Consider the following 13,663-nt stretch of genomic DNA (forward strand, 5'->3'; position numbering starts at 1 on the left):
TTTGTTTGATAAAGGCATTTCACGAGTCCGTTCCCCAGACGCTTTCAAAAGAATCCCCACATGTACTGAGGGGAGCTGAAGCTCATTAAATATGCAAATCTTATCCAATCCTAGCCGTGGGCGTTTACATCCAAGTCTTCAGTGCGGCACGCCCATCAAAACCGAGCGTTTTTCAGAGAGCCTCAAAACCAAGGCAGAAAATAGCATATCACTTATTCATTATGATGTTTTTGAATGTAAAAACCACGCAAACGTCATAAATTGACTTCAGACAACAGTATACAAAAATTTAAAAAGTTATTCCAAAATTACTAGTCACTCAGCATTTTCACTGGCCACAATTTTGGCATCGATACCATAGGGAAAAACTTCCATATAGATATTTTTAATATCATCTCATAATTTGGCAGCAGGCACTTTAAGACATGACGCACGGATCCATTACAGTGTTTACAGTGTTAGAGTGTTTACCTTCACAGAACTGACTGTGTTCACATGAATACTCGCCAAGACTGGCATTTTGACATTATTTTGTGTGTATTTGACTGTTTAAGCACAATAAGCAGTGAAAAACAACTCAATTTAGTGCTGAGAGGCGGCTTTATGAGCGTGCACTTTGAGTGTAAGCACAAAATCAGGAATGAGTAAAATTATGTGCAATACGTGCAATCCCACGTCGAAATTCAAGCCCTGTGACACCAACAATATTAATCCGGAGCAAATGAAACAAGTGAGTGTGTGGAGGCAGGTTTGTGTGTAACTCGCTGTCGGAGAGATGCGAGAGAGAGAAAGAGACGCTGGTGTCATGTGTCTATTCTGCGGAAAATGACTATTGCAAGAGTTTCAAATATTTCAGTGTCGATATGTATCGAAAAATCGATGTTTTTGACAACACCACATTGCATTGTATTCTTTTGTGCTATCACTTGTCATTTGTTTATTTTATTACGAACTGGGTTCTTGTCTTTAATACTGTCTGAACTTTACATTAATTAAGCTGGTATTTTTTGTGGTATCAAAATCAGGAATTGGGAAATGTGTCATTCAAAAAATTGGTGCGGAGAGACAATTTTCACTCATAAATTGCAAGTAAATATCTCAAAGAATTACAAAGAATTGGCAAGTGACTGAGTTAAACACACAATTTTGAAGTAGAAAGAGTGAAATAGCATTTTCTTGTAAACTGTTCTCAAATAACCTTTAGCCGCTTTTCCACCGTCAGGCCAAGCCGTTCTCATTGCCTAAACGCTCCAGCAAACATACATGTTGAGACGACCTGAAGAAGACACCGAGCAAAGACTAGCGCTGATCTATCACTGTAAGGTCTTGTAGCATTAATTCTGCTTGAGAAGCTTCGCAGGATCTGAATCGACCCACCGGCACTGAGCAATCCCTCCTCAACGGAGCGCTAGCATTGATTTCTGTCAGAGAGAGAGAGATAGTTCCTTCCTTGCCCCAGTTAGGTAATCATATCTGGGCTCTATGAAAAAAGACTTATAAATACATGCAGGAGAACTGTATCTTAAATTCGACAAAAATGAACCTGGTTTCATATTTCAGTCCCAAAGCTGATCACTAGAATTGCAATATGATCTATAGTGTTACAATATAATCTATTTAGGCAAATATTCTACACCTGCGCTCCATATATTACACTGTTCAAACACTAATTCGTCAAATAATCCGTCTGCACTGGGAACTGTAATAAACTCCTGCACTTTTTGTGAACTTACATGTCTCTAATGCGGAGTTAAAAATCACATTTGGGAAGATATTGCAGTTTTTTGCAGTTTGACCAAAAACGCAATTGCTGCATCTGAAATCGCATACTTTACAGGAGGTACATTTGGTTTGTGGAGTATGAATGAAATTCGGACGAAGTACATCTGCCAGGTTGCCATTATCATGTGACCTACCACGTCGCTTCACTGTCATTCACAAATCCTCTCCCATGGCCTCATGGGATAGTAAATTGTCCATCTTTACACAATTCAAAATCGAGGCACAAGTAGAAGGTCATCTGTGTATTCTTTTCCCCTACTGTTTTTTGAATACTGTGAATTTGGGCATACTCGTCTCACATACTGTTTTTCGCATACTATATAGTATGGAAGTAGGCATATTCGGACACAGCAATGACTTTTAATGCTTTAAAGTGGATGAATTTAGAGATGCAACTTCTCGGAGAGTGTCATGACAGTCTCACAGCATGCTAAAAACTTCTCTGAGAAGATGCAAGGGATAGTTCACCTAAAAATGAAAATTAGCCCATGATTTACTCACCCTCAAGTCATCCTAAGTGTGTATGACATTCTTCTTTCAGACGAACACAGTCAGAGTTATATTAAAAAGTCCTGACTCTTCAAGGCTTTAAAATGGCAGTGAATTGTTGCTTCGTTTTTCAAGTCCATAAAAGTGCATCTATCCATCATATAACTGCTCCACACGGCTCCGGGGGGTTAATAAAGGCAGAAGAATGTCACGTGAGTGTTACAGAACTGCTCTGAGACAGATCCAATTGCTTTAATAGAGGGACAATCCAGACACGTAATCCAAAATACAGACAAAGGGTCAAAAACAGGCAGGCAGTCCAAACAAACAAAACACACAAGGCTGGGAACAAGGCAAACGGGTAATCCAAAGAACAGGCAAGAAATTCGAGAGACAAGAACCAGGGAAAATCGCTCAGAGATGCAGTAGTAACACATACAAAACCTCGCAATGAATGACAGGGTGAACAGGCTAGATACATAGAGTTGTTCCGATTCCGGAAATATCACCGATACCACAACAAATTCTGGCATCGGTATCGGCGAGTACTTGAACCCATGTACCGATCCGATACCATTTTCTTAGGGTGCATTCACACTTGTAGTTTGGTTTGTATGGTTCGTTTGGTCTGGACCAAAAAACAAAAACAAAACATATAGTCCTGGTCCGCTTGGCGTTCACACTGGCATTTTTAACAGCGAACCTAAAGTTACGAAACCAAAGGCATAGGGATACGGTCACAACCTGATTGGTCGGCTTTTATGACGTATATTTCGCGACAGGGCTTGCTTACCGAACATTCAAAACAATGCTGTGTGCTGGATTAAACGCCATCATTTTATGCGTGTACATATGGTTTTACTTTTAACAGCTGAGAACTCACGAAGAGCTGTACGAATGTTCAAAACATTCAAAACAGCAGCAGGATTTCCTCCGTTGTGTGCAGAAGCGAAGATCTGCATATATTGATGAGGCACTTTACCTCCTCGTTGCTCCACGTTTGCCCTCTACTCATTTTGAATACACAGATCGATCTTTCCACGTCGGCAAATCAGCTGACTTGTAGCGTCGCATCTTGTGACATCGCGTCCTGTTTTTGGTTTGTTTACATGTCTTTGGTCCGTGTTGCGTTCATATATCAATCGAACCGCACCAGAATTTGTTTGGTGTGCACCAGGGTTCGGATGGCAGCGTTCGCATATGTTCAAATGAACCACACTAACCGAGCAATCGCACCAGGGTTCGTTTTAATCGAACCAAACATGACAAGTGTGAACGCACCCTTAAACAAGACCTAGTTATTATGACCACTAGCTTTGCCTAACCGCTGCACGGTTCTTCTTCGCTGCTCAGAATGCATTGTAAACACAGGAAGTTGTGCTGTGTTGCCACAAGCAACCACTGGCAGCGAAGAAGAAATGAAAAAGCGTTAGCTGTATGTCCGCTGTTTAGCAGTATTTTGTCTCTGTGTGGATGGCGGGCGCCCGCGCACACGCGCGTGACGCTCGCTGTCTTTGTTGCGTTTTTACAGTCTATGGTCACTATATGAGGACACGAACGCATAAACCGTCACTTCATGAGAATTTACGGTGTCATACAATGAACACAGACACTCAAAGGTGTTCACGCAACCTGTCAAAATAAAAGTTTGGTTTAACGTGAAGAAATTGACAGAATATATTAGGCTACTGTTGTACAGTAGATTTAGCTACGTCTCTATGTAATAATAATACGTCTCTACTAATAATAATTATTGTTATGCCTAGATGGTTGTAAAGAGATTATTTTCTGATTAATATATCATTTTTTTATATTCCTACATTTATTTTGTTTCTTTGTACAGTTATATTGTAAAACTAAAATACCTTTTTCAGTTTGCAGTGTTAGATTTGGGGCTGCATTTTGAAGTTCTTTTTCGCGTAAGAAAAATAAATAATACTACAGTCAGATAATAAAAATACTGTAATAAATACAGTAGTTCACTGTATGTATTTGTTCATGTTTTATTAAGTGATAAGTCTGAAGCACACCATAAAATAATTCTAGCAATTCATACAGGGCTAGTAGTATATACAGCTGTATATATGATACATATATAAGATATTGCATGCACCGCAATAATAAATGTTGTTGGAGTTTTTTTTTTAGCAAAGAGTGGGTGGTGAATATTGGCATAATTTGAATTTAATTCATGTCAGGAAAAGAGAGCCATGTTGTCCTTCACCACTGGTTCCCATGAGACTATGTTCAGCTCCAATGGGATCAATGGAGATATGAATGTTACTCTGTGGCCAGTTCAGGTAAGAAACGTCATCCCTAGGCTTATTACCTCAACTAGGCATAATTTTGCACTTTTTGCGTTTGCATGTAAGCCTAACCTGAAACCGCTGTGCTGATGTTTTCTCTTTTGTAGAATGGTGTCCTCAACTACTGTGGCTTCCAGGTCCTCGCACCACAGATCTTCTGGGCACCCACGCATCTCTCTTCTGACCACACCCAGGTATCGGATCAGTATTCGTAATCGGCCGATACCCTGAGCCCAGGTATCGGAATCGGGAAGGGAAAAAAGGGGTTTGGAACATCTCTATAGATAATGAGGTAAATGAGACAAAGGTGTAAACAGTGAGTGCTTTCCATCTATGATGGAATGACAGTCTGGGTTGGAGTGCCCTCTGGTGGTGATCAGGGGCACTCACTGGTGAATCGTTACAGTGAGCATGTCTGCGATAGAGATGATCATCAAAACCAAACAGATGTATCATGTTTCAGTTTTCATTAGCGTGTTCACCAGCTGTAAAGGCTCCGCCCTCTGAGGTGGGGAGCAGCAGCTCATTTGCATTTAAAGGAGACACGCACAAAACAGCTCATTTTTCTCAAAAACGAAAATTGCCATTTTCAAAATGATCTGTTAGGAATTTTGATCTGTTAGAAAACTTCACAGACACACTCTGAGACTTATTTTACATCTTGTAATAAGGGGCATAACAGGTGCCCTTTAAATGTATTATATTGCTGTCCTCATTCGAGAAGGGTCTGACAGTTTTACCCCAACTACAGTTTTACCCCACAGCAGTTTTGCCCGCGCATGTGCATTTATGTCGTCGAGATGCATTACGGCACTGGAAGGGAATCATTTCCCGAAGTTTTCAAAATGCTCTTCTTGCAGTTATTCGCGTCAGAGGTAAGGGACAACGAAAACGCTAGTGTGTCATCCTTTCATAACCCTGAAATTTGAATTAATTTTTTTTTTTTTTTGGTGTAATTGCGCTTGTATAATTTTATAGCTCAATGGTAATGGTAAAATAATGGAATGTTTAAAATGTAAATTGTAAATGCAATAAATAAATGTAAATTAAATTGTATTCTTGGTTATGTCTCCAACAAATGAATCATTTGCTCACACTTTCAGCCTGTTTGAAATTAAGTTTTATTTGTGTTCAAGTTTATGAATTTACCCCAGGCAGATCAACTTGAGGAATCAGAGTTATCTTGACTTTACACTGATAATTACCCTTTGAATGTATATTCGAAAGTTTGTGTGTTTCAAGATTCAAGAGTTTTATTTGTCACATACACAGTTATATACACAATATACAACTGGCAGTGAAATGTAAACAGGTCCGCTCCATGGACAGTGCAAATAACAGTTACAAGAACACAAGGGGAAATTAAAATAGAAATAGAATAAAATTAGAATAAAAAGTATTAACATAAGTAGAGTTATAAATAAATCAAGATAGTTATACCAGGCTTTGAGATATAAAGTGTGTTTATTATACCAGGCTGTTCGAATTTGGAGGAAAAAACGTAGAAGATTAAAGTGTTCATGACACAAGCATTGTTTTATTTCAGCAAAGGAGCCTGAAGGCCTGCGAGCAACAGCAGATGCAAAAAATAACAGCAGGAGCAATAATAACCATTAGATAGTTTTAGGATAGAAGAGTCGCTAAGATTTAAAAATGAAATGTGACAGCGCGGGCAAAACTGCTGTAGTGAAACTGCAGCTCTGCAGACAGATATTATTGGCTCATTCAGCAAGTGCTATGCTATGCTAATGCTACCAAACGCATTGTGTAACCGATTAGCAAGGTGGTATTTATTGAATCAGCTAGTTAAAGCGAGTCAAGTTTCCACTACTAAAAAATTTAGATAACATATGATAACAAAATAAAAATCTGCAAATTCTACTTACTTAAACTTTACATTTCTTAACTTAAAACATTTGACTTCAAACATCTTAACTTAAAACAATTTTTTTCGAGGTTTGCCAACTTATTCGGGTTTACAGTGTGGTCTTTAAAGGCCCACTGAAGTGCCTTGAAACGCGCAGCATTATTCAAAGTATTGACGTAATTTCCCCTGAAACGGCTCCAGCTGTTAGCAGCTCCTCCCCTTTTTTGAAACAGCCAATAGCGTTTCGTTATTACCACAGTTTGACTAGCCTTTCTGTTTGGTAAAGCCAGAGTTTCCTCCTAATCTATAACCGTTTATCATCATAATCTCCTCCATATCGCTTTGAAATACAGCATTCTGTGCAGAATTTGAATGGGTCCGATATGTTTTGTTGTCTGCGCCGACTCGCGCATATGATCCGCGATGCGCTCTTGTGTCTCTAGTCAACGGCTCTGGTCTAGACTGTGTATGTGCGCTGCTGCAGTGCACGTGAAAGTAATGTGAAACCAGACTTCATTCGCCTCAACTGAAAGCATATTTACACTGTCTGAATTGTTTCCTATCGCATGTATAGTGCGCTATGTGCCATTCACCATGTAGAAAATAGTTAAAGCTACACTGTGTGATATTTTCCCCCATCTAGCGGTGAAAAGGTATATGACCATCCAGTGAATATTAGTTTCTGTTCCTCTCAATTCCGATTTCGTTTTAACTCCTACGGTGGCCGATTTAGTCCAAGATTAACATGGCTTCCAGTTCGACCTCGTCCACATTCGACACGGTGCCATCGAGTGTTAAAACACGAAAGGCGAAGCTTGAATTTACCGGTATGTCCCTCTTTGGCTGATGTACTTTCAAGATGGAGGGGCAACATGGCGACCCGCATTCGAACCCCTGACCCGTATGTATTTTCAATGGCATATTATAAACTTACGAGAAGACTTTATTACTTGAAAGAAGTAAACATTAATGAGCACATATATTTTTGAAAGAACTAAGTGTTTTTAGCAAAGAATAAACTAAAAAAGTTACACAGTGTAGCTTTAATGTGTGAACAGCTGACCGTTTTCAGCCGCAGCGTCAGCATCTATTTACAGTGTAGGGGTGGGCGCTTCAGATTCTAGAGACCATTTGATTGGACAGAAGATGTGATGAGAAAATGATGTCTGCGATGATGTCATCAAAATCTGTGATTCATTTTAACGGAAGTGAGAGACTGTGTGTTTTGAATGCTTATATCTCCTAAATGGGAATTTTGTCATTGTTTTGGAACACACCAGCTTATTCATAACCTTAAAGTTAACATAGTCATACTAAAAGCTAAAAAACGTCCATTTTGATTTCAGGGGGTCTTTAAAGGAACACTCCACTTTTTTGAAAATTGTCTAATTTTCCAACTCCCCTAGAGTCAAACAGTTGAGTTTTACCGTTTTCGAATCCATTCTGCCGATCTCCGGGTCTGGCGGTAGCACTTTTAGCATAGCTTAGCATAGATCATTGAATCTGATTAGACCGTTAGCATCTCGCTCAAAAATTACCAAAGAGTTGCAATATTTTTCCTATTTAAAACTTGACTCTTCTGTAGTTACATCGTGTACTAAGACCGATGGAAAATTAAAAGTTGTGATTTTCTAGGCTGATATGGCTAGGAACTATACTCTCATTCCTGCGTAATAATCAAGGAACTTTGCTGCCGTACCATGAGTGCAGCGGCGCAATGATATTACACAGCGCCTGAAAATAGGCTAACTTCCATCGACATAACCAACGTGACAACCTGCTTACACAGAGAGCGTGCTGGGGACTATTTTCAGGCGTTGTGTAAAATATCATTGCGCCGCTGCACTCATGGTACGGCAGCAAAGTTCCTTGATTATGAATGAGAGTATAGTTCCTAGCCATATTGGCTTAGAAAATTGCAACTTTTCATTTTCCGTCGGCCTTATTCCGTCGATTTTGAGGGAGATGCTAACGGTCTAATCAGATTCAATTGTCTATGCTAAGCTATGCTAAAAGTGCTACCACCAGACCCGGAGATCGGGTGAATGGATTTGAAAACGGTAAAACTCAACTGTTTAACTCTAGGGGAGTTGGAAAATCAGCCTATTTTCGAAAAAAAGTTGAGTGTTCCTTTAATAATGTTCTCAAAACAAAAACATACAGTACAGTATTCATGAAAAGTTTCAGTTTGATGTTCATCTAACATTTTTTAAATGCTACAACTTTCAGGATGTTCAGGGAACACTCAAAAGCAACATTCCATAATGTTTGAAGAATGATCAAACGGAATGTTCCCTTAACCTTCAAATAACCGAAAGTTTAATGGGAATTTAACTAAATGGGAATGTTAGCAATGTGTTTTGAGAACATTTTTTGTCAGCTGGGATGTAATTTACCAGATTCTGGCAGTGATCACCATCCTCAAACCTCCATGATTTCATCAGGCCATTTTCACAAACACCTGTCCAATACTCCTGGGTTCTCTTGGCCTGACTAAACAGAATGTCTTGCGGGATGAAATCCGGCACATATTAATAATGCATGATAATCCACATATAGAATTATGCAAATGGGAATAGGCGTCTTCTTTAATGCAATAATGAAATATTTAGATGAATGTAGGAAACACACTTCAGCTATCAGCTGTACAGGATTGTAAAGCCTTTCCTTTTATTTGCACAAAGCAATGAAGGCAATCCCCCAGTAGATTAGTTAGTGGGAAATGTCATTCACTTCACATCAGTGTTTCCTCTGAGAGTCCAGCCTGTAATGGAGGCGTGAAATCTGATGCAGTGGAAATGATCCCTGAACAAACATGAAGCCTCATATGTTCATATATTCACAAATAAATGTAAGCAGACTCAGAATTGTAAGCAGACTATATATATATAAAAAATGGTTTAATCAAAAATACTGTAAAAACAGTAATACGGTGAAATATTATTTCCAAATGAACTGGTTTCTATTTTAATATATAGTAAAGTGTAATTTATTCCTGTGATCAAAGCTGAATTGTCAGCATCATTACTCCAGTCTTCAGTGTCACATGATCCTTCAGAAATCAGTCTAATATCTCTTATTATTACCAATGTTGATTATTATTTTTATTTTTTTTAATCATTCAACAGTTTGGGGTAAGATTTTAAAAAGAAAAAGAAAAAATATGTAATTTTATTTACCAAAGGCACATTAAATGAATACATATTATAAAAAGTTATATTTATAATAAATGCTGTTCTTTTGAATTTACTATTCATCAGATAATCCTGAGAAGGAGAAAAAAAAACACAGTTTCCACAAAACTATTAATCAGCACAACTGTGTTTAACATTAATAATAATCATAAATGTTTCTTGAGCAGCAAATCATCATATTAGAATGATTTCTGAAGGCTCATATGACACTGAAGACTGGAGTAATGATGCTGAAACTTCATCTTTGATCCAGTACATTTAAATATAGGGTTGGGCATCGAGAACCGGTTCCAACTTGGAACCGTTTAAAAAATAACGATGCCATTGGAATCGTTTAGAAATTTTGTTTTCGATTCCGATCATCGGTTCCAAACGCGCAAGTTTTCGGAAGTGCTTGCCGCGCCCGTTTGTTCTGTTGCAGCCATGGAGCACGGTAAGTGGCGCTCAAAAGTGTGGCTTTATTTCACAAAAAAAAAAAAAAACCTGGGTCGGCACAGTGCAACACACGACAAACTTATTTCTTGCACGGGAGGATGCACTACAAATATGTGGTGTAGCTATAAATTAACGAGTGTAGCGTGTTTGAAATGCTGCGCAGGTCTGTCCCTCGGGCAACCCTGCGCTAACCAACGTTATTAACGGGATAGTTCACCCTGAAATTAAAATAAAGCCTTCTTTTACTTACCCTGATGTTGTCCCAGTGCCCTATGTCCTATGACATTTAAAATACTGTTCCTGCACGCGCTCCTTCCTATTATGGCAGTGAATGGCGATCAGCTAAAACATTACAAAAAGTAAACAAATGTATCACGCAACGATACAGGGAGACGCGCGCCATATGGAAAGTGTTCAGTGGGCACACTATAGGTTTTTCGAGAAAGAAACCGTATTATTCAGTCAAAACACTGAGCTCGGCCGTTATTCTGAGCGCGCTCCTCTGTGTACACTATGAGCTGTCAGCAGCCGCCGGCGCTCATGCCTACTATAATAACTCGCACTGTTGTCATTGCACCCACGATAAGCACACACACACACACACACACACACACACACACACACACACACACACACACACACACACACACACACACACACACACACACACACACACACACACACACACACACACACACACACACACACACACACACACACACACACACACCATTTTGAGAAATCAAGCTCAATAGAAAAAAACGCGATTCTCGTCTTTTCTATAACGTATATGATAAGAAATAATACTAATAATATAACCTCCTTAAGTGAATATTGTGCGAGGCTACTGCGGCTTGGAGTGCGCACACACTGGAACACGCGCATTTGAACAACAGCTGGGTGAGTAAAAGATGGCTTTATTTTCATTTCAGGGTGAACTAACATTATCCCACCTCATCATAATCAGGTAAGTGATTGTAGTGTAAACCCCTTGACCAAATTGCGAATTGTGGTGAACAACAACGTTACTGAAATTATTTTTCCCCCTCGTAGATAAATGTAGCTATACGCAAATTGCCCACGCTAGTAGCAGTCCTAATGACTGCTGTTAATGCTATTGTTAAACCGGGACTCGGTGTGGAACTCCATTCACCTTTGCAGCAAAGCAAGTGAAAATGCCAGCGGAGAAAGTCCCAAAACTAAAACTCATTATTGAATCAAAATACAATTTTCCTCTGTGAAATGAGCCTGTGACATGTTGTGACTCCACCCCTCAAAGAATCGGAATCGAGAATCGAAAAGAACCGTAATCGAAACTAAGAATCGGAATCGGAATCAGAATCGTTCAAATCAAAACGATGCCCAACCCTATTTAAATAGTAATAATATTACACAATATTCCCGTTTTACTGTATTTTTCGAATAAAAAAATTTAGCCTTGGTGAGATTAAGAACCTTAATGTTTCCAAACTTTAAATATACATTGCTTATAATGTATATGTGCTGAAAACGCATTATTAAGGATATGCAATTCATGGTAATATCAATAAATGTATATTTAGTTAACTTTTGCATGATAAACAAAACCAGATCCTGCAGCAAAACCCCAACCCTCAGAAATAAGTGGAAGAAAAAAAAAAATCACAAGAATAAATTTACTACGAAATGAAATATTGGCAAATGTACAATTACAACCACACATATTTTCCTCATGAATAAAATAGTTGTTTTTTTGGGTTAAAGAAATAGTTCACCCAAAAATGAAAATTAGCCCATGATTTACTCACCCTCAAGTCATCCTAGGTGTATATGACATTTTATAAAGTTTTAAATATGGATATTTTTATTACACAAACGTGCCACTTCGCTTCAGAAGGCCTTTATTAACCCCCCGGAGCCGTGTGGAGCAGTTATATGATGGATAGATGCACTTTTATGAACTTCAAAAACGACCCAACAATTCACTGCCATTATAAAGCTTGGAAGAGCCAGGACTTTTTTAATATAACTCTGACTGTGTTCGTCTGAAAGAAGAATGTCCTATACACCTAGGATGACTTGAGGGTGAGTAAATCATGGGCTAATTTTCCTTTTTGGGTGAACTATCCCTTTAACATGTATTTGTGAACATGAAACAAACAATCGCTCAATTATCATTTCAATGACACACTTTCAAGGCAAAATGAGGCCATTATAAATAGTTTCGTAAGCCACAAAACTATGGACTCTTTGATTTTGTTTGGGTCGACAGTGAAACTCTTAAAAGCAATCAGTCCTCCTGTCAGTCAGCCTCCCCAGGTCTGAGGATCTTGTTAACCTTAAAAAAGCACTTAAAACAGTTCGTTTGCTCATTTTCGGCGAGGGCAAACAAACCAGCCTGTCTGGGTGAATTCCAGCTGCTGCTCAACCCATTTCCTCCTCATCTTCACCTCCCAGGAAAAACAGGAGGAAAAAAAGCAATAACAGAGCAAATCACAACACGCCAGGTGCACATAGTGCGCGATAAATTGGTCGGAGGATGTTTTCTGGAGCAAAACAACAAGACTGTTTGTGTCACAAAGATGTGTTGTGCTTCACGCATCACAGGTCAGATATCTCATGATGTTCTAGATATGAAACAGGAAGTGCTTCATCTGATGAACAAATACGTCACTCCCAAATCATTACACAACCCCATTTAAAAGGTATCAATGAAGCAGTGTATAAAACACATTGCATTGCAAACATCTCACAAAACCTTTTCAGGAACATGACAGACTTTATTTATTTCACCCCTAAATAAATGAATAAATACAAATTCGCTTAAAATTATGAAACCTTTTTTAGGATCTTAATCTTTGCATTGTGACATTATTTTCAATGACATACACATACAATTTTTAAGTATTTATACATAAATATACTATAATTTACTATAATATTGTTGATGTGATACAGGAAAATATTACTCCATTACACTAATATCCATCAAATAATTATAACTAACTAACTAACTAACCAACCAACCAACCAACCAACCAACCAACCAACCAACCAACCAACCAACCAACCAACCAACCAACCAACCAACTAACCAACTAACTAACTAACTAACTAACTAACTAACTAACATTTGTTGTACTGCCTAACTAACTAACAAACACACTAACTAACTAACATGTGTTGTACTAACTAACTAACTAACTAACTAACTAACTAACTAACTAACTAACTAACTAACTAACTAACTAACTAACTAACTAACTAACTAACATTTGCCGTACTGCCTAACTAACAAACACACTAACTAACTAACTAACTAACTAACTAACTAACTAACTAACTAACTAACTAACTAACTAACTAACTAACTAACTAACTAACTAACTAACTAACTAACTAACTAACATGTGTTGTACTAACTAACTAACTAACTAACTAACTAACTAACTAACTAACTAACTAACTAACTAACTAGAATTTCTTGTACTGCCTAACTAACTAATGGACTAACATTTGTTGTACTACCTAACAACCAACCAACCAACCAACCAACCAACCAACCAACCAACCAACCAACTAACTAACTAACTAACTAACTAACTAACTAA

The 13,663-nt window shown here is 38.3% G+C and overlaps 1 protein-coding gene across 1 annotated transcript in view; it reads left to right on the plus strand.

Annotated features, from left to right (window-relative positions):
* Positions 1–4,481: 4,481 nt before the first annotated feature.
* Positions 4,482–13,663, plus strand: part of quoa (quattro a) — a gene marked incomplete at its 5' end in the record, with an annotated part of 253,122 nt that continues 243,940 nt past the window's right edge. The window contains 2 exons of the mRNA XM_079802006.1: positions 4,482–4,571; positions 4,685–4,771. Of these exons, the coding sequence (XP_079658132.1) occupies positions 4,482–4,571; positions 4,685–4,771 (177 nt within the window). The remainder of the gene's footprint in view (positions 4,572–4,684; positions 4,772–13,663) is intronic.

This window comes from Gobio gobio (assembly GCF_949357685.1).
Source record: "Gobio gobio genome assembly, chromosome: 21".
Lineage (NCBI taxonomy): Eukaryota > Metazoa > Chordata > Actinopteri > Cypriniformes > Gobionidae > Gobio > Gobio gobio.